Source organism: Oncorhynchus nerka, linkage group LG13 (genome assembly GCF_034236695.1).
Source record: "Oncorhynchus nerka isolate Pitt River linkage group LG13, Oner_Uvic_2.0, whole genome shotgun sequence".
Classification (NCBI taxonomy): domain Eukaryota; kingdom Metazoa; phylum Chordata; class Actinopteri; order Salmoniformes; family Salmonidae; genus Oncorhynchus; species Oncorhynchus nerka.
Genome location: NC_088408.1, coordinates 90,856,926 through 90,878,424, shown reverse-complemented (window position 1 = coordinate 90,878,424; position 21,499 = coordinate 90,856,926). Strand labels below are relative to the sequence as shown.

At 45.9% G+C, this 21,499-nt stretch overlaps 1 protein-coding gene across 1 annotated transcript in view; it reads left to right on the top strand.

Moving 5' to 3' along the window:
- The window catches only part of LOC115117088 (serine/threonine-protein kinase TAO3-like), an 82,686-nt gene that overhangs the window by 11,768 nt on the left and 49,419 nt on the right, over window positions 1-21,499 (top strand). The window contains exons 7-10 of the mRNA XM_065026820.1: window positions 1,858-1,949; window positions 4,265-4,358; window positions 7,555-7,636; window positions 18,090-18,248. Coding sequence (XP_064882892.1) covers window positions 1,858-1,949; window positions 4,265-4,358; window positions 7,555-7,636; window positions 18,090-18,248 — 427 coding nt within the window. The remainder of the gene's footprint in view (window positions 1-1,857; window positions 1,950-4,264; window positions 4,359-7,554; window positions 7,637-18,089; window positions 18,249-21,499) is intronic.

Genomic DNA, 21,499 nt, shown 5'->3' with positions numbered 1-21,499 from the left:
CCACCACTAACACCTGACTGGTCAGTACCACCACCACCACTAACACCTTACTGGTCAGTACCACCGCTAACACCTGACTGGTCAGTACCACCGCTAACACCTGACTGGTCAGTACCACCACCACCACTAACACCTGACTGGTCAGTACCACCACCACCACTAACACCTGACTGGTCAGTACCACCGCTAACACCTGACTGGTCAGTACCACCACCACCACTAACACCTGACTGGTCAGTACCACCACCACCACTAACACCTGACTGGTCAGTACCACCACCACCGCTAACACCTGACTGGTCAGTACCACCGCTAACACCTGACTGGTCAGTACCACCGCTAACACCTGACTGGTCAGTACCACCACCACCACTAACACCTGACTGGTCAGTACCACCACCACCACTAACACCTGACTGGTCAGTACCACCGCTAACACCTGACTGGTCAGTACCACCACCACCACTAACACCTGACTGGTCAGTACCTAACACAACACTAACACCTGACTGGTCAGTACCACAACACTAACACCTGACTGATCAGTACCTAAAACAACACTAACACCTGACTGATCAGTACCACCACCACCACTAACACCTTACTGGTCAGTACCACCACCACAACACTAACACCTTACTGGTCAGTACCACCACCACAACACTAACACCTGACTGGTCAGTACCACCACCACCACTAACACCTGACTGATCAGTACCACCACCACCGCTGACACCTGACTGGTCAGTACCACCACTGACACCTGACTGGTCAGTACCACCACCACCACTAACACCTGACTGGTCAGTACCACCGCTAACACCTGACTGGTCAGTACCACCACCACCACTAACACCTGACTGGTCAGTACCACCGCTAACACCTGACTGGTCAGTACCACCGCTAACACCTGACTGGTCAGTACCACCGCTAACACCTGACTGGTCAGTACCACCACCACCACTAACACCTGACTGGTCAGTACCACCGCTAACACCTGACTGGTCAGTACCACCGCTAACACCTGACTGGTCAGTACCACCACCACCACTAACACCTGACTGGTCAGTACCACCGCTAACACCTGACTGGTCAGTACCACCACCGCTAACACCTGACTGGTCAGTACCACCACCGCTAACACCTGACTGGTCAGTACCACCGCTAACACCTGACTGGTCAGTACCACCGCTAACACCTGACTGGTCAGTACCACCGCTAACACCTGACTGGTCAGTACCACCACCACCACTAACACCTGACTGGTCAGTACCACAGCTAACACCTGACTGGTCAGTACCACCACCGCTAACACCTGACTGGTCAGTACCACCACCACCACTAACACCTGACTGGTCAGTACCACCGCTAACACCACCGCTAACACCTGACTGGTCAGTACCACCACCACCGCTAACACCTGACTGGTCAGTACCACCACCACCACTAACACCTGACTGGTCAGTACCACCGCTAACACCTGACTGGTCAGTACCACCGCTAACACCTGACTGGTCAGTACCACCACCGCTAACACCTGACTGGTCAGTACCACCGCTAACACCTGACTGGTCAGTACCAACACCTGCTGGTCAACACCTGACTGGTCAGTACCACCACCACCACTAACACCTGACTGGTCAGTACCACAGCTAACACCTGACTGGTCAGTACCACCACCGCTAACACCTGACTGGTCAGTACCACCGCTAACACCTGACTGGTCAGTACCACCGCTAACACCTGACTGGTCAGTACCACCACCGCTAACACCTTACTGGTCAGTACCACCGCTAACACCTGACTGGTCAGTACCACCACCACTAACACTTGTGCACGTCCGTCTGTGTGTTCCAGGATGGCCCCAGAAGTGATCCTAGCCATGGATGAGGGTCAGTACGAAGGGAAGATAGACATCTGGTCCCTGGGAATCACCTGCATAGAACTGGGTGAGTTAGCGTACTTCTGTTTTACTGGGAATCACCTGCGTAGAACTGGGTGAGTTAGCGTACTTCTGTTTTACTGGGAATCACCTGCATAGAACTGGGTGAGTTAGCGTACTTCTGTTTTACTGGGAATCACCTGCGTAGAACTGGGTGAGTTAGCGTACTTCTGTTTTACTGGGAATCACCTGCATAGGACTACGTTACTTTATTAATTACATTTACATTTTAGTCGTTAAGCAGATGATCTTAGTCAGAGCATTGGTAGGAGGTTTCTCCTCTTTGACACCCTGTAGAGCAGAAAGCCTGCAACTAACCCTCACAGCTTCCAGTGTAGAAATGATTTTGGACTTATCAGGAGGCATCATTAATTGTTAGTATATCCTACTGTTTTGGCCTGCTTCAGAATGTCAAACAAATAGACATACAGTTGAAGGAGGAGTAAGGGAGAGCCAGGAGGGGGAGAGGAAGGGGAGAGCTGGGAAGGGGAGAGGATGGGAGGGGGAGTAAGAGTGGAGAAAATACAGTTGAAGCAGAAGTTTACGTACACCTTAGCCAAATACATTTAAACTCAGTTTTTCACAGTTCCTGACATTTAATCTTAGTAAAAATTCCCTGTCTTAGGTCAGTTAGGATCACCACTTTATTTTAAGAATGTTAAATGTCAGAATAATAGTAGAGAGAGTGATGTATTTCAGAAGTTATTTATTTCGTCACATTTCTAGTGGGTCATAAGTTTACATACACTCAATTAGTATTTGGTAGCATTGCCTTTAAATTGTTTAACTTGGGTCAAACGTTTTGGGTAGCCTTCCACAAGCTTCCCACAATAAGTTGGGTGAATTTTGGCCCATTCCTCCTGACAGAGCTGGTGTAACTGAGTCAGCCTCCTTGCTCGCACACGCCTTTTCAGTTCTGCCCACACATTTTCTATAGGGTTGAGGTCAGGGCTTTGTGATGGCCACTCCAACACCTTGACTTTTTGTCCATAAGCCATTTTGCCACAACTTTGGAAGTATGCTTGGGGTCATTGTCCATTTGGAAGACCCATTTGCGACCAAGCTTTAACTTCCTGACCGATGTCATGAGATGTTGCTTCAATATATCCGCATAATTTTCCTCCTTCATGATTCCATCTATTTTGTGAAGTGCACCAGTCCCTCCTGCAGCAAAGCACCCCCACAACATGAAGCTGCCACCCCCGTGCTTCACGGTTGGGATGGTGTTCTTCAGCTTGCCAGCATCCCCCTTTTTCCTCCAAACATAACCATGGTCATTATGGCCAAACAGTTCTATTTTTGTTTCATCAGACCAGAGGACATTTCTCCAAAAAGTACGATCTTTGTCCCCATGTGCAACTGCAAACCATAGTCTGGATTTGTTATAGAGGTTTTGGAGCAGTGGCTTCTTCCTTGCTGAGCGGCCTTTCAGGTTATGTCGATATAGGACTCGTTTTACTGTGGATATAGATACTTTTGTACCTATTTCCTCCAGAATCTTCACACGGTCCTTTGCTGTTGTTCTGGGATTGATTTGCATTTTTCGCACAAAAGTACGTTCATCTCTAGGAGACAGAACGCGTCTCCTCCTGAGCGGTATGACGGCTGCGTGGTCCCATGGTATTTACTTGCGTACAATTGTTTGTACAGATGAATGTGGTACCTTCAAGTTTTTTTAAATTGCTCCCAAGGATGAACCAGACTTGTGGAGGTCTACAATTTATCTTTCTGAGGTCTTGGCTGATTTCTTTTGATTTTCCCAAGATATCAATCAAAGAGGCACTGAGTTTGAAGGTAGGCCTTGAAATACATCCACAGGTACACCTCCAATTGACTCAAATGATGTCTGTTTAAAAGGCACAGTCAACTTAGTGTAGGTAAACTTCTGACCCACTGGAATTGTGATACAGTGAATTAGTGAAGTGAAATAATCTGTCTGTAAACAATTGTTGGAAAAATTACTTGTGTCATGCACAAAGATGTCCTAAACTATAGTTCGTTAACAAGTCATTTGTGGAGTGGTTGAAAAACAAGTTTTAATGACTCCAACCTAAGTGTATGTAAACTTCCGACAACTGTAGCTACACCATCTGGCGAGAGGAATGACACTCCTTCACATTGTTGCTCAGTCCTGGTTTTCATGTGATTTAGTGTGGCCCTTTATCTATTTCAGATACTGCATGTGAAATTGCACTCACTCACTGACACTTATATATATAAAAAGACAGATAATGGGAATTACTAGGTCAGTAGTATCTCTTATCTTTCCTGTTGGTCAACCAGATATGAACTCCCTCCTAACTCTCTCTCCCCCCTCCATAGCGGAACGGAAACCTCCGCTGTTCAACATGAATGCTATGAGTGCCTTATATCACATTGCCCAGAACGACTCTCCCACGCTGCAGTCTAACGAGTGGTAAGTCATCACCATCCCTCCACTGAGCTGTGTGACCACACACACACACACACACACACACACACACAACCTTTCGCAGCCCTGGAATTCCCAGTCAAAGCACACTACATGACCAAAAGTATGTGGACACCTGCTTGTCGAACATCTCATTCCAAAATCATGGGCATTAATGTGGAGTTGGTGTCCCTTTTGCTGCTATAACTGCCTCCACTTTTCTGGGAAGGTTTTCCACTAGATGTTGGAACGTTGCTGCTGGGACTTGTTTCCATTCAGCCACAAGAGCATTAGTGAGGTTGGGCACTGATGTTGGGTGATTAGGCCTGACTCGCAGTCGGCATTCCAATTCATCCCAAAGGTGTTCAATGGGATTGAGGTCAGCGCTCTGTGCTGGCCTGTCAAGTTCTTCCACACCGATCTCAAGAAAGCATTTCTGTATGGATCTCGCTTTGTGAACGGGGGCATTGTCATGCTGAAAGAGGAAAGGGCCTTCCCCAAACTGTTGACACACAAAAAAAGTTGGAAGCACAGAATCATCTAGAATGTCATTGTATGCTGTAGCATTTAGATTTCCATTCACTGGAATTAAGGGGCTTAGCCCCCTACACCATGAAAAACAGCCCCAGACCATTATTCCTCCTCCACCAAACGTTACAGTTGGCATTATGCATTCGGGCAGGTAGCATTCTCCTGGTATCCGCCAAACTCAGATTCATCCGTCGGACTACCAAATGGTGAAGTGTGATTTATGACTCCAGAAAACGCATTTCCACTGCTCCATAATCCAATGGTGGCGATCTTTACACCACTCCAACCAACACTTGGCATTGTGGATGGTGATCTTAGGTTTGTGTGTGGCTGCTCGGCCATGGAAACCTATTTCATGAAACTCCCAACGAGCAGTTCTTGTGCTGACGTTGCTTCCAGAGACAGTTTGGGACTTGGTAGTGAGTGTTGCAACCAAGGACAGACATTATTTTATGCCCTAGCCGCTTCAGCACTATGTGGTCCTGTTCTGTGAGCTTGTGTGGCCTACCACTTCGCGTCTGAGTCATTGTTGCTCCTAGACGTTTCCACTTCACAATAGCAGCAATTACAGTTGACCCGGGCAGCTCTTGTAGAGCAGAAATTTGACAAACTGACTTGTTGGAAAGGTGGCATCCTATGACGGTGCCAAGTTGAAAATCACTGAGATCTTCAGTAAGGCCATTCTGCTGCCAATGTTTGTTTATGGAGATTGCATGGCTGTGTGATTTATTTTATACAACGGGTGTGGATGAAATAGCCAAATCCACTAATTTGAAGGGGTGTACACATACTTTTGTATATATAGTGTATGTTATGTAATTACCTGAGGGGCCTAGCTGAGGCCTATTTAAAGAATCAGGCTCAAGTACACAGGCTTCTACTGTAATCTACCATTAACCAAACCACACTCCGTAGGACGGAGAGGGGGATGGAGAGAGATAGACAGGGAACGAGGCAGGGAGAGAGAGGAATGGAGGGAGACAAACAGACAAATGGGTATGGAGGGAGCGAGGCAGGAAGAGAGGAGGGGAGAGAGGGATGATGGAGAGAGACCGACAGATGGATGGTTATGGAGGGAGCGAGGCAGGAAGAGAGGAGGGGAGAGAGGGATGATGGAGAGAGACCGACAGATGGATGGTTATGGAGGGAGCGAGGCAGGGAGAGAGGAAGGGGGAGAGGGATGATGGAGAGAGACAGACAGATGGATGTTATGGAGGAAGCGAGGCAGGAAGAGAGGAGGGGAGAGAGGGATGATGGAGAGAGAGACAGATGGATGGTTATGGAGGGAGCGAGGCAGGAAGAGAGGGATGATGGAGAGAGACAGACAGATGGATGGTTATGGAGGGAGTGAGGCAGGGAGAGAGGAAGGGAGAGAGGAAGGGGGAGAGGGATGATGGAGAGAGACAGACAGATGGATGTTATGGAGGAAGTGAGGCAGGAAGAGAGGAGGGGAGAGAGGGATGATGGAGAGAGACAGACAGATGGATGGTTATGGAGGGAGCGAGGCAGGGAGAGAGGAAGGAGAGAGGAAGGGGGAGAGGGATGATGGAGAGAGAGAGACAGATGGATGGTATGGAGGGAGCGAGGCAGGGAGAGAGGAAGGGGGAGAGAGGGATGATGGAGAGAGACAGACAGATGGATGGTATGGAGCGAGTGAGGCAGGCAGGGAGAGAGGGGAGGATGGAATGAAAGAAGGAAGAGGGATGCAGAAAGACAGGCAGCAATCACACTAGCCCCCCCACACACACACACTTTCTGATGGTGCAATGACTGGCATAGAAGGAAGATCCAGTCGAATATTACTCTACATGTCAACATTTACAATGACATGGCACTACACCCACTTTACAGTAGTATCACACCATAAAGGTGGGAGTTTGTACTCTACTTGACCCAAGATAGATATAGGACTTATATGGCTCTAGGAATACATTCCTTTCAACAAATACAGTTCCTTATACTACAGCTGAAACAAGTGGCAGCATACGTCACTCTTTACAAGGGGATTTTCCTGAAGGTGAAAGTGTTTTTTCATGGTCCATGTTCCGTACTGAACAGCGCTACTCATTGTTCTCCAGTGTAGGAGTCAATGTGGCAGTTGTGAAACCTTAAGCAAGCAGATTCACAAGTAGCGCTCACTCTCCAAGAAATGAGAGTTTGATTATCTATTCATTTATTTCTGTGGGTGCCCCCGTGTCAGTGTGTTGTTGGATGTGTTTCAAACAGGCCTCTGGCATTAACATAGTCTCTCGGAGCTGAAACTAGCAGAAACATCACCATGCAGCGTTAGTCATGTTGACAAGCAATACAGGTGCTCTCTTAACCCTGACTCTGTGTATACTACTGAATGTATGACACTTTGACAGATGATTGAAAGTGACAGCTTTATGTCTTTATGCTTGTTTCTCCCAGAGCTAAGACTAGTACAACATTTAGAAAACTATGTGGACTGTATGATGTACCCATGCAAAGAGTTTGATGAAGGACTTTCAATCACACTGACAAACATGGTGAATAACTATAGAAGCACCGCTTGGCCCTGACTCTGGTTTGAAAGGTGGGAAAGTGGATGTTGACTACTATTGCCTATAGTGCCTGGCTTAATCATTGTTGCATTCTGTGTTCTTCCGTCCCTCCGCTCCACCTCTCAACCCCTCTATCCTTCTTCGAGGTCGGACCCCTTCCGGAGCTTCGTTGACTGCTGCCTCCTCAAAATTCCTCAGGACAGACCCTCGTCTGGGGAGCTGCTGAGAGTGAGTGCACTTCCTGTTATTTCTGACGCCTCACTTACTGTGTCAGTCTCTCAAAGACCATCTGGATGTGTGCATCCTAAATGGTATCCTATTCACTATATAGTGCACTACTTTTGACCAGAGCCCTATGGGTAGTAGTGCACTAAGAAGGGAATAGGGTGGCATTTTGGACACATATCGATGACTCACTGCCTCCCACAGCTCTAGAGAAAATATTAATCAAAGATTCCACAGCGGTTATTCCACACACATACACACACACACTGGTTCCACAGGGGTTAGGGTTTTGTTGTTTAGTGTTTTTGAACTTTATTTGACATTTTTTGCTGTGCTACACCTCGTGTTAGATGTTGATAAAGCTTCAAGTGTAAGCTTACCTGTCTGTGGACTCACTAAACATTCTGACCAAGCTCCCTTGACACACAATGAAAGCTGAAGTCAGCCCCCATAGACCCCCATGAGTTAGAGCACAAAAGCACAGTCACACAGTCTTTGTAATTTGTACGTCCTGCCAATACACTGTGCTCACCTGTGTTCATTGTGTGCATGTGCGTGTGTGTAAGACAAAGATGGCTCGGACAGACATAGCAGCTCTGCCTCTAGCTCCTAAGCAACTTTGCAGTATTTTGTTTTTTTTTTGTGTGTTATTTCTTACATTATTAGCCCAGAATGTTTTTTGTGTTATTACATACAGACTGAAATAACTTTTGGATATCAGAGCGGCGATAACTCACCACCATTACAACCAGGAATAGAGACTTTCCCAAATTGGATCCTTTGTTCTTACCTCCCAAGGCAATTTAACTTATCCCAGAGGCCGCTACAAGACACCGCCGGCTGAGAAGAGGTATTCGGAGTGGACTTCTAGTCCCACTCAGGAGGCGTGCACACCATCCACCGCTTCCGAATATACACTGCTCAAAAAAATAAAGGGAACACTTAAACAACACAATGTAACTCCAAGTCAATCACACTTCTGTGAAATCAAACTGTCCACTTAGGAAGCAAACCTGAGTGACAATAAATTTCACATGCTGTTGTGCAAATGGAATAGACAACAGGTGGAAATTATAGGCGATTAGCAAGACACCCCCAATAAAGGAGTGGTTCTGCAGGTGGTGACCACAGACCAGTTCTCAGTTCCTATGCTTCCTGGCTGATGTTTTGGTCACTTTTGAATGCTGGCGGTGCTTTCACTCTAGTGGTAGCATGAGACGGAGTCTACAACCCACACAAGTGGCTCAGGTAGTGCAGCTCATCCAGGATGACATATTAATGCGAGCTGTGGCAAGAAGGTTTGCTGTCTGTCAGCGTAGTGTCCAGAACATGGAGGCGCTACCAGGAGACAGGTCAGTACATCAGGAGACGTGGAGGAGGCCGTAGGAGGGCAACAACCCAGCAGCAGGACCGCTACCTCCACCTTTGTGAAAGGAGGAGCAGGAGGAGCACTGCCAGAGCCCTGCAAAATGACCTCCAGCAGGCCACAAATGTGCATGTGTCTGCTCAAACGGTCAGAAACAGACTCCATGAGGGTGGTATGAGGGCCCGACGACCACAGGACGTTTGGCATTTGCCAGAGAACACCAAGATTGGCAAATTCGCCACTGGCGCCCTGTGCTCTTCACAGATGAAAGCAGGTTCACACTGAGCACATGTGACAGAGTCTGGAGACGCTGTGGAGAACGTTCTGCTGCCTGCAACATCCTCCAGCATGACCGGTTTGGCAGTGAGTCAGTCATGGTGTGGGGTGGCATTTCTTTGGAGGGCCGCACAGCCCTCCATGTGCTCGCCAGAGGTAGCCTGACTGCCATTAGGTACCGAGATGAGATCCTCAGACCGCTTGTGAGACCATATGCTGGTGCGGTTGGCCCTGGTTTCCTCCTAATGCAAGACAATGCTAGACCTCATGTGGCTGGAGTGTGTCAGCAGTTCCTGCAAGAGGAGGGCATTGATGCTATGGACTGGCCCGCCCGTTCTCCAGACCTGAATCCAATTGAGCACATCTGGGACATCATGTCTCGCTCCATCCACCAACGCCACACTGCACCACAGACTGTCCAGGAGTTGGCGGATGCTTTAGTCCAGGTCTGGGAGGAGATCCCTCAGGAGACCATCCGCCACCTCATCAGGAGCATGCCCAGGTGTTGTAGGGAGGTCATACTCAGGTCATACTCATTTTGACTTGTTTTAAGGACATTACATCAAAGTTGGATCAGCCTGTAGTGTGGTTTTCCACTTTAATTTTGAGTGTGACTCCAAATCCAGACCTCCATGGGTTGATACATTTGATTTCCATTGATCATTTTTGTGTGATTTTGTGGTCAGCACATTCAACTATGTAAAGAAAAAAGTATTTAATAAGAATATTTCATTCATTCAGATCTAGGATGTGTTATTTTAGTGTTCCCTTTATTTTTTTGAGCAGTGTATTACTTGCTAATGTTCAGTCTCTGGATAATAAAGTAGATGAGCTCAGGGCGAGGATCTCCTTCCAGAGAAACATCAGGGACTGTAACATACAAAGTACTCTGTTTTACGGAATCATGGCTCTCTCGGGATATACTGTGCCCGTCCATACAGCCAGCTGGGTTCTCAGTACATCGCGCAGACAAGAATAAAGAACTCTCCGGGAAGAAGAAAGGCGTGGGTGTATGTTCCATGATTAACTACTCATGGTTGATTGTGATAACATACAGAAACTCAAGTCCTTTTGTTCACCCGACCTAGAATACCTCACAATCAAATGCCGACCCTATTTCCTCCCAAGAGAATTATCTTCGGTTGTAGTCACAGCAGTGTATATTCCCCCTCAAGCCGATACCACGACGGCCCACAGAACTACACTGGACTTTGTGCAACCACATATCCTGAGGCCGCATTAATTGTAGCTGGGGATTTTAACGAAGCAAATTTGAGGAAAACGCTACCGAAGTTCTATCAACACATTGACTCTCGTACTTGCGCTGCTAAAACACTCCAGCACTGCTACTCCAACTTCTGGGATGCCTACAAGGCCCTCCCCCGCCCTCCCTTGGGCAAATCAGATCATAATTTTGCTCATCCCTTCCTATATACCAGAAACTCAAGCAGGAAGTACCCGTGCTAAGGTCTATTCATTGCTGGTCTGACCAATCAGAATCCATGATTTTAAGATTATTTTGATCACCCAGACTGGGATATGTTCCGGCTAGCCTCTGAGAATAACATTGATGTATACACTGACATGGTGACTGAGTTCGTCAGGAAGTGTATAGCGGATGTTGTTCCCACTGTGAATATTAGAACCTACCCAAATCAGGAACCGTGGCTAGATGGGAGCATTCACGCAAAACTGGAAGAGCAAACCACCGCATTTAACCATAGCAAGGTGACTGGGAATATGGTTGAATACAAACAGTGTAGTTATTATAATGCAATCAAACAGGCAAAATGTCAGTACAAAGTGGAATCGCAATTCAATGGCTCAGACACAATGCCTGTGGAAGGGTCTGCAGACAATCATGAATTACAAAGGGAAAACCAGCCACGTCGAGGACACCGACGTCTTGCTCCCGAACAAGCTAAACACCTTCGCCCTCTTTGAAGATAACACAGTGCCACCAACGCGACCCGCTCCCACGGACTGTTGCTTCTCGTTCTCCGTGGCGGACGTGAAAAATACATTGAAACGTGTTAACCCTCGCAAGTCTGCCGGCCCAGACTGCATCCCTAGCCGCGTCCTCAGAGCATGCACAGACCAGCGGGCTGGAATGTTTACGGACATATTCAATCTCTCTCTATCCCAGACTACTGTCCCTACTTACTTCAAGATGTCCACTATTGTTCCTGTACCCAAGAAAGCAAAGGTAACTAAACTAAATGACTATTGTCTCATAGCACTTACTTCTGTCATGAAGTGCTTTGAGAGGCTAGTTAAGGATCACCTCTACCTTACCTGACACCCTACAGCCACTTCAATTTGCATATCCGCCCCAATAGATCCACAGACGATGCAATCGCCATCGCACTGCACACTTCCCTATCCCATCTGGACAAGAGGGAGACCTATGTAAGAACGCTGTTTATTCACTATAGCACAGCCTTCAACACCATAGTACCTCCAAGCTCATCATTAAGATCATGGCCCTGTGTCCGAACCCCACCCTGTTCAACTGGGTCCTGGACTTCAGCCACCCCCAGATGGTGAACGTATGAAACAACACCTCCACTTCGCTGATCCTCAACACTGGGGCCCCACAAGGGTGCATGCTCAGCCCCCTCTTGTACTCTCTGTTCACCCATGACTGCGTGGCCATGCATGCCTAAACTCAATTATCCAATTTTTAGACGACACATCAGTTGTAGGCCTGATTACCAACAATGACGAGACAGCCTACAGGGAGGAGGTGAGGGCCCTAGCAGAGTGGTGCCAGGAAAATAACCTCAACATCAACTAAATGAAGGAGCTGATCGTGGACTTCAGGAAACAGCAGAGAGAGCATGTCCCTATCCACATCGATGGGACTTCAGTGGAGAAGGTGCAAACCTTTAAGTTCCTCCGCGTACACATCACCGACGATCTGAATTGATCCACCCACACAGACAGTGTGGTGAAGAAGCCGTAACAGCATCTCTTCAACCTCAGGCGGCTGAAGAAATTTGTCCCATCAAATCAAAGTTTATTTTTCACGTGCGCTTTTCACGTGCGATGAATACAACCTTACAGTGAAATGCTTACTTACAGGCTCTAACCAATAGTGCAACAAAAGGTATTAGGTGAACAATGGGTAGGTAAAGAAATAAAACAACATAAAAAATACAGGCTATATACAGTAGCGAGGCTACATACACTGGTTAGTTAGGCTGGTTGAGGTAGTATGTATATATATATTGTTATATATTACTACACTGTTGAATCTAGGAACACAAGCATTTCGCTACACCCTCAGTAACATCTGCTAAATATGTGAATGTGACCAATAATTTTATTTGATTTCATGTGTTAATTTGTGCATGTTGTGTTCATTGTGTGCCTGGCTGTGTAATGGAGAGTTGATATTTTAGTTTGTTTGGCCGACAGGTAATCCTAACTGCCTGCTAAGGGTTTTACGTTCTTGATTAGTTGTCACTCTCACTCTCCAGGGTTCCAGCCAGGGGGCTTGTAGGCTGGAGAGGATGAGACAGTGGGGGGCTTGTCATTTTTTATCTGGCTGCCCAGGGAGTGTAGGGGTTAGTAGGCTGGAGAGGATGAGACAGTGGAGGGCTAGTCTGGAGCTCTGGGTGTATGTGTACCTTTAGGTGGAGATCTAGGATCAGCTTTTCCTCCCCCAAATCCTGACCTTAATGAATTATTATAACATTAACTATTAGTGAGGCTGACCTTGGGCCAGTGCCTAGTAGGCAACTTCCTCCTAATCTGAGTCGGGCAGGGGGTATCCACATCACTGCCCCTCGAGCCCCTAATTAAAACACACACGCTCATTGCCCGCCGCCCCTCTTTGAGCTCTTTAGGAGTCAGGTCACTAATCTGTGCCCCTGTGCTGTCAACAGATGCTTTCCCTTTAGGTTCCACTTCCACGGAGTGAGAATATTACAGACGCTCTATTATTGTAACAGTGAGAGGTTAGCATATTTTAGGGTTATGAAATTTGTGTGTCTAACTTTCTCACTCATCGTTATTCACGATTCATTCAGGATTATCTGTAATCGTGGTAGCATCCACATTAACATAGATGTGTTTAGAAACATATTATATTCTTATTTACTATGAAAGCGGCACGATACATTTTTTATGATTAATTTCTACTGGGCACAAAATAATGTGAAACACAACCCCCCAAAAAAACAGCAAATGTATCTCATTCTCTCCTTTTCCCCTTCTCTCTCCAAGCCCCCTGGTCCATGGGAGTTCTCATTCTCTCACTCACTTGTTCAGTCCCTCTCTCCATCTCTCTCTCTCTTTCTCTCTCTCCGTCCGTTTGTTTGAAAACGGGAAAATGTGTCATCTCTATTTTCAGAGTATGATGTCATCAGTGTGCTGCTGAATGAGAGAGTACTTTACATTACATTACCCAGCCAGTATCTGTCAGATAGGTGTGCAGGGAGACACACAGGCATTGCATACATCACATTTCATTTAGCAAATATTTTGTTGTGTGTGGGTGGGTGGCGGCTTGAGCCTTTTGGGGGCCCAAAGCAAGAATTGGTTGGTGGGCCCCCTACCTCACGGCAAAACATTTTAGTTGTCCGCCTCTTGACGGTGGATCATTTTTCCATGGGACGTAGAGAAAATGTGCAGTTTTAAAGCAAGTTTTCTGCAATTTTATAACACATTTCATGCAATTCTACCCGTGGAGAGACATTTTTGCAATTCCTTAGCTAATTTCCTGCAATTGTCCACATTTAGTATTGACTTATGCCATGTCAGTATGATATCTGAGTGAGAATGACTAACAAAATCAATGGGGGCGTGGGGGCGGGCTACCGCTCTGTCCCATATGTCCTTTAGTCTATATAGGATGTATTCCTGCTATAAACCTAGATAGGGACTCTATCTAGATTGAATAACCCACAGGCGCCCTCTAGTGACCAATGGACAATAGAGATTTTCTTTCAGAGAGAAATCACATGTATTGATATATACAGTACCAGTCAAAAGTTTGGACACACCTACTCATTCCAGGGTTTTTCTTTATTTGTACTATTTTCTACATTGTAGAATAATAGTGAAGACATCAACTATGAAATAACACATATGGAATCATAACCAAAAAAGTGTTGAACAAATCAAAATATATTTTATATATGAGATTCTTCAAAGTAGCCACCCTTTGCCTTGATGACAGCTTTGCACACTCTAGGCATTCTCTCAACCAGCTTCATGAGGTAGTCACCTGGAATTCATTTCAATTAACAGGTGTGCCTTGATAAAAGTTCATTTGTAGAATTTCTTTCCTTCTTAATGTTGTGACAAGGTAGGGATGGTATACAGAAGATAGCCCTAATTGGGTCTTCAAGAGCAGTCACAAAAACCATAAAGCGCTATGATGAAACTGGCTCATGAGGACTGCCATAGGAAAGGAAGACCCAGAGTTACCTATGCTGTAGAGTTAATAAGAGGTACCAGCCTCAGAAATTGCAACCAAATAAATGGTTCACTGAGTTCAAGTAACAGACCCATCTCAACATCAACTGTTCAGAGGAGACTGCGTGAATCAGGCCTTCATGGTTGAATTGCTGCAAAGAAACCACAACTAAAGGACACCGATAAGAAGAAGAGACTTGCTTGGGCCAAGAAACACAAGCAATGGACATTAGACCGGTGGAAATCTGTCCTTTGGGGCCATATTTGAGATTTTTGGAGTAGGTAAATGGATGATCTCTGCATGTGGTTCCCACTATGAAGCATGGAGGAGGAGGTGTGATGGTGTGGGGTTGCTTTGCTGGTGACAGTCAGTGATTTAAAAAAAAATCTTCAAGGCACACTTAACCGATCATTACCGATCCTCCACCAAATTTCACAGTGGGTGTGAGGCACTGTGGCTTGTAGGCCTCTCCAGGTCTCGCACCCACTGTAGTTTGAATCAGATGCCTCACAAGTCTTCAACTGGCAGCTTCATTAAATAGTACCCCCAAAACACCAATCTCAACGGTCCTCATGGACCCTGACCTCGAACTCAGGGGTCCCAAACTTCTTTGGCCCACGACCCCAACCATATGAAAAACATGGAATTAACAGCCAATGTTATCTTTTTTATTTTGGGCTATGGAAGTCAATTGAAAAACATTCTAACAGTATTTCTGATTGTCTTTTCAACTCACCATCACATACTTTTAATGTGGGGCTATGACAGTCACTAGCTCACTACCACTAATGAGATGGATGTTCTTGATGCAAGTCGCATCAGAGCTTCTCAAAGTCTGGGCAGTCGACAGGGCTCACCTTAACTCTGCGGTCACATCCAACCTGGATGGATATGTAGTTTTAATGCAGACGAGAGTACTGAATCCAGCTTCACATAGATATGAGCTGGTGAAGGTTACCATGCGTTTTATGGTGCTATAAGACACCTGGGAACTCTTAAAAATACAAGGTGGAAGCATGATGTCAGTGATCTTAAGGTCGGAAAGTCAGAGCTCTAGAAAGAGGCCCAAGATTCAGATTTCCCAGTTGTCTTGAACGCACTGACGTTGGAATTCTGAGATTTCAGAGTTCCCAGTTGTTTTGAACGCAGCAGGGTGATCCTGACAGGGTATCCCCGACAGGGTATTTATTCCCTTTGAGTCATGAACCAAAACTCCTCTGTAGTGACCCGTGAATGTATTCAGTCACATAACGGCTCGATCAGCTGTTTAATTTCACTTACCGGCAGGTCAACTGAGCCACGGTCACAGTCAAACGAATGAGGAAGTAGGTCCCAAAGTGCCCTTTCAGGTGTTGGAGGTGAGCAGTCATCACTCATGTGGGACACTTACTGATGCTGTTTTCTATTGGAAACATGCACAGCCGAGGGTAGGGGGCATGGCTTGTTTTTAAAAGACTCTGTCCAATAAGAATTATATAATCTGAATCCACTGATTCAGTCACTCATCTATAGAATGTGTTTGTATTTCCCCTGCATGCTTGCATTCAGTTCATTCAGTTGACCAAATATGTATGTTACATAGGCAAGGAGACACATTTTATTTTCATTACAAAGAAAGTCAGCCAAGTCTGTTTTTATACGTCCATTGTGAATGACAACAGTTATTCTCTCAATGCGGAAAATCTTTCCAACACTCCCCCTCGATAACTACCATGCCTCGGTATGGAATAGAGCATTGTCCTGCTCTGATCCCATATCTAAACGCAACATGCAACAGTTCATGTAAGGAAATCGGTCACAGATACCTTGTGACCACCATTTGCCTCATGCAACGCGATACATCTCCTTCACACAGAGTTTATCAGGCTGTTGATTGTGGCCATGGAATGTTGTCCCACTCCTCTTCAATGGCTATGCGAAGTTGTTGGATATTGGCGGGAGACATGGGGTCTTGCATTCGTTGTCTGTAGCTTATGCTTGCCCATACCATAACCCCACCGCCACCATGGGACACTATTTACATTAGCAAACCACTCGCCCGCAAAACACCATACGCGCTGTCTGCCATTTGCCCGGTACAGTTGAAACCGGGATGCATCCATGAAGAGTTCACCTCTCCAGCATGCCAGTGGCCATTAAAGGTGAGAATTTGCCCCCTGAAGTCTGTTACGACACCGAACTGTAGTCAAGTCAAGACCCTGGTGAGGGCGACGAGCATGCAGATGAGCTTCCCTGAGAGAGTTTCTGACAGTTTGTTCAGAAATGATTTGTTTGTTTCATCAGCTGTCTGAGTGGCTGGTCTCCGACGATCCCAGAGGTGAACAAGCCGGATGTAGAGGTCCTGGTTACACGTGGTATGCTGTTGTGTAGCCGGTTGGACACCTTGTCAAATTCTCTAAAATGAATTTGGAGGCGGCTTATGGTAGAGAAATGAACATTACGTTTTCTGGCAAATGCTCTGGTGGACATTCCTGCAGTCAGCATGCCAATTGCACGCTCCCTCAACATTTTGAGACGTTTGTGGCATTCTTGTTACAAAACTGCCCAATGTGCACCTGTGTAATAATCATGGTTTTGCAACAGCTAATGGGGATCCTAATAAAATACCAAATGCCGTTTTGATCTACTTCTTGATATGTCACACCTGTCAGGTGGATGGATTATCTTGGCAAATGAGAAATGCTCACTAACAGGGATGTAAGAACATTTGTATACAGAATTTGAGAGAGACAAGCTTTTTGTGTGTGTGGAACATTTCTGGGATCTTTTATTTCAACTCATGATATAGAAAGAGTGTATGTGCCTTTTGACTCTCCACATTGTTTTCCCCATACCAAATACAGCTGCTCGTATCAAAGTCTCTGCAATAGTGTGTGGTGTCATAGCGTAGCAGGCCTAGCCATTCACCATGGGAATGATTCAAGTGCAACGGTTAAGTGCCACCTTTTCCCATGATCTAAGGGTGCTTTCTGGTTGAATTTCACCTTTTAGATTTGAATAATTTTCATTTACATTTTTAAGGTTAACCACATTCAAATGATTGATATACAAAGACGATATTATAATATATATATTTTTTAAATATTTTTTTTATTTAACTAGGCAAGTCAGTTAAAAACAAATTCTTATTTTCAATGACGGCCTAGGAACAGTGGGTTAACTGCCTGTTCAGGGGCAGAACGACAGATTTGTACCTTGTCAGCTCGGGGGTTTGAACTTGCAACCTTCCGGTTACTAGTCCAACGCTCTAACCACAAGGCTACCCTGTTTTGATATTTTTTATTTTATTTTTTAAAATCAGGATTTTGGCAATTCTCCCACGACCCCATTTTCATATCAGGCGAACCCCCCTAGTTTGCTCTAACCTGTAAACTCTCTTTTCTCCCCAGCATGACTTCGTACGTCTGGAGCGCCCCCCGCGGGTCCTCATGGATCTGATCCAGAGGACCAAGGACGCGGTGAGGGAGCTGGACAACCTGCAGTACCGTAAGATGAAGAAGATCCTATATCAGGAAAAACACATGGGGGAGAGCCAGGAGGAGGAGGAGGTGAGGATGGAAAGGGGGAGCCGGGAAGGGGAGAGCTGGGAAGGGGAGAGGATGGGAGGAGAAGTAAGGGAGAGCCAGGAGGGGGAGAGAAAGGGGAGAGCTGGGAAGGGGAGAGGATGGGAGGAGAAGTAAGGGAGAGCCAGGAGGGGGAGAGAAAGGGGAGAGCTGGGAAGGGGAGAGGATGGGAGGAGGAAGAGGAAGGGAGAGCCGGGAGGAGGAGGTGAGGATGGAAGGGGAGAGGAAGTGTCACGAACCGGCTCAAAGCCCGTAACAAAGGGAGACAACGTGGAGATAATGAGTAGCAAAATATGTATTTATTACCTAAAGCAACTAAGTATAATAGACAATGGTGTGTGTAATCAGTAATCAGTAGTGTAAGTGAGTGTTTTGCATGCATGAATGTGATAATGCAGGGTGATGAAAGGTGCCAAAGCAAACAAACAAACAAACGGCCACCAAGAACCACAACACAATCTACAGAGGGTGTCTGCATGGAGAGAGTCTCCTCCATGAATGGGGAAGTGGTGTATTTATCCTGGGAGACACCGGGCCCAGGTGTTTCCCATGTAGCTGACGACCCTCCCAACTCCGCCCACCAGCATCCTAATAAGGAAATAACAGAGAGAATACGGCAGACAGAGTGGGAGGGTCGTCACAGAAGGGAGAGCCAGGAGGGGGAGAGCTGGGAAGAGGATGGGAGGAGGAGGAAGGGAGAGCCGGGATGAGGAGGAGGAAGGGAGAGCCAGGATGAGGAGGAAGAGTGGAGAAAGTACAGTTGAAGTCAGAAGTTTACATACACCTTTGCCAAATGCATTTAAACTCAGTTTTTCACAATTCCTGACATTTAATCCTAGTAAAAATCTTAGGTCAGTTAGGATCACCACTTTAGGTCACCAAAACTTAGGTCTTAGATCAGTTAGGATCACCACTTTATTTTAAGAATGTGAAATGTCAGAATAATAGTAGAGAGAATGATATATTTCAGTTTTTATTTTTTTCATCACATTCCCAGTGGGTCAGTAGTTTTTCATTCACTCAATTAGTATTTGTTATCATTGCCTTTAAATTGTTTAACTTGGGTCAAACGTTTTGGGTAGCATTCCACAAGCTTCCCACAATAAGTTGGGTGAATTTTGGCCCATTCCTCCTGACAGAGCTGGTGTAACTGAGTCAGGTTTGTAGGCCTCCTTACTTGCACACGCTTTTTCAGTTCTGCCCACAAATTTTCTATAGGGTTGAGGTCAGGGCTTTGTGATTGCGACTCCAATACCTTGACTGTGTTGTCCTTAAGCCATTTTGCCACAACTTTGGAAGTATGCTTGGGGTCATTGTCCATTTGGAAGACCCATTTGCGACCAAAATGTAACTTCCTGACTGATGTCATGAGACGTTGCTTCAATTTTTCCACATTATCTTCCTCCTTCATGATGCCATCTATTTTGTGAAGTGTACCAGTCCCTCCTTCAGCAAAAGCACCGCCACAACATGATGCTGCCACCACCGTGCTTCACAGTTGGGATGGTGTTCTTTGTCTTGCAAGCCTCCCCCTTTTTCCTCCAAACGTAACAATGGTCATTATGGCCAAACAGTTCTATTTTTGTTTCATCAGACCAGAGGACATTTCTCCAAAAAGTACGATCTTTGTCCCCATCTGCAGTTGCAAACCGTAGTCTGGCTTTTTTATGGTGGTTTTGGAGCAGTGGCTTCTTCCTTGCTGAGCGGCCTTTCAGGTTATGTCGATTTCGGACTTGTTTTACTGTAGATATAGATACTTTTGTACCTGTTAACTCCATCTTCACAAGGTCCTTTGCTGTTGTTCTGGGATTTATTTGCACTTTTCGCACAAAAGTACGTTCATCTCTAGGAGACAGAACGCGTCTCCTTCCTGAGCGGTATGACGGCGGCATGGTACCACGGTGTTTACTTGCGTACTATTGTTTGTACAGATGAACGTGGTACCTTCAGGCATTTGGAAATTGCTCCCAAGGATGAACCAGACTTGTGGAGGTCTACAATTTTTCTTTCTGAGGTCTTGGCTGATTTCTTTTGATTTTCCCATGATGTCAAGCAAAGAGGCACTGAGTTTGAAGGTAGGCCTTGAAATACATCCACAGGTACACCTCCAATTGACTCAAATGTTGTCAATTAGCCTATCAGAAGCTTCTAAAGCCATGATATCATTTTCTGGAATTTTTCAAGCTGTTTAAAGGCACAGTCAACTTAGTGTATGTAAACATCTGACCCACTGGAATTGTGATACAGTGAATTATAAGTGAAATAATCTGACTGTAAACAATTGTTGGAAAAATTACTTGTGTCATGCACAAAGTAGATATCCTAACCGACTTGCCAAAACTATAGTTTGTTCACAATAAATTTGTGGAGTGGTTGAAAAACGAGTTTTAATGACTCCAACCTAAGTGTATATGTAAACTCCCCGACTTCAACTGTACATGGACTATAACCACTAATATTCTTACTTTACGATGAAACATGTCAGTAAGATGTGTTCCCAGAAACATTTGATTACATGACTATAGTATTAAAACAATGTTATTGTGTGTCAGGGTGGATAAGCCTCTGGAGTCAACTGAACTCCTGTTATGGTCTGGCACAAATGGAATACTGTAGGTGTCCCAGAGGTCAACAAAAGATTGACATGAAGAAACCCGCTGTCCTCCTGTTCACCTGTCTTGAACTAATGCGGAAGAACAGTGATACAGAGCCCTGTCGTAATAGCCCTGCGTCTCAGTTCTCCAACCATTTCTTTGCCCTTACTTAATTAAGCTTTTATAAATATATAGAAATGAACACATTTCTAGACATTCTGGTTTTGATTTCCCTGTGCTGGGGTCTCTCCTCACTGCCACACAGACATGTGGTATTGATTTCTCTGTGCTGGGGTCTCTCCTCACTGCCACACAGACATGTGGTATGGATTTCTCTGTGCTGGGGTCTCTCCTCACTGCCACACAGACATGTGGTATTGATTTCCCTGTGCTGGGGTCTCTCCTCACTGCCACACAGACATGTGGTATTGATTCCCCTGTGCTGGGGTCTCTCCTCACTGCCACACAGACATGTGGTATTGATTTCCCTGTGCTGGGGTCTCTCCTCACTGCCACACATACATGTGGTATTGATTCCCCTGTGCTGGGGTCTCTCCTCACTGCCACACAGACATGTGGTATTGATTTCTCTGTGCTGGGGTCTCTCCTCACTGCCACACAGACATGTGGTATTGATTCCCC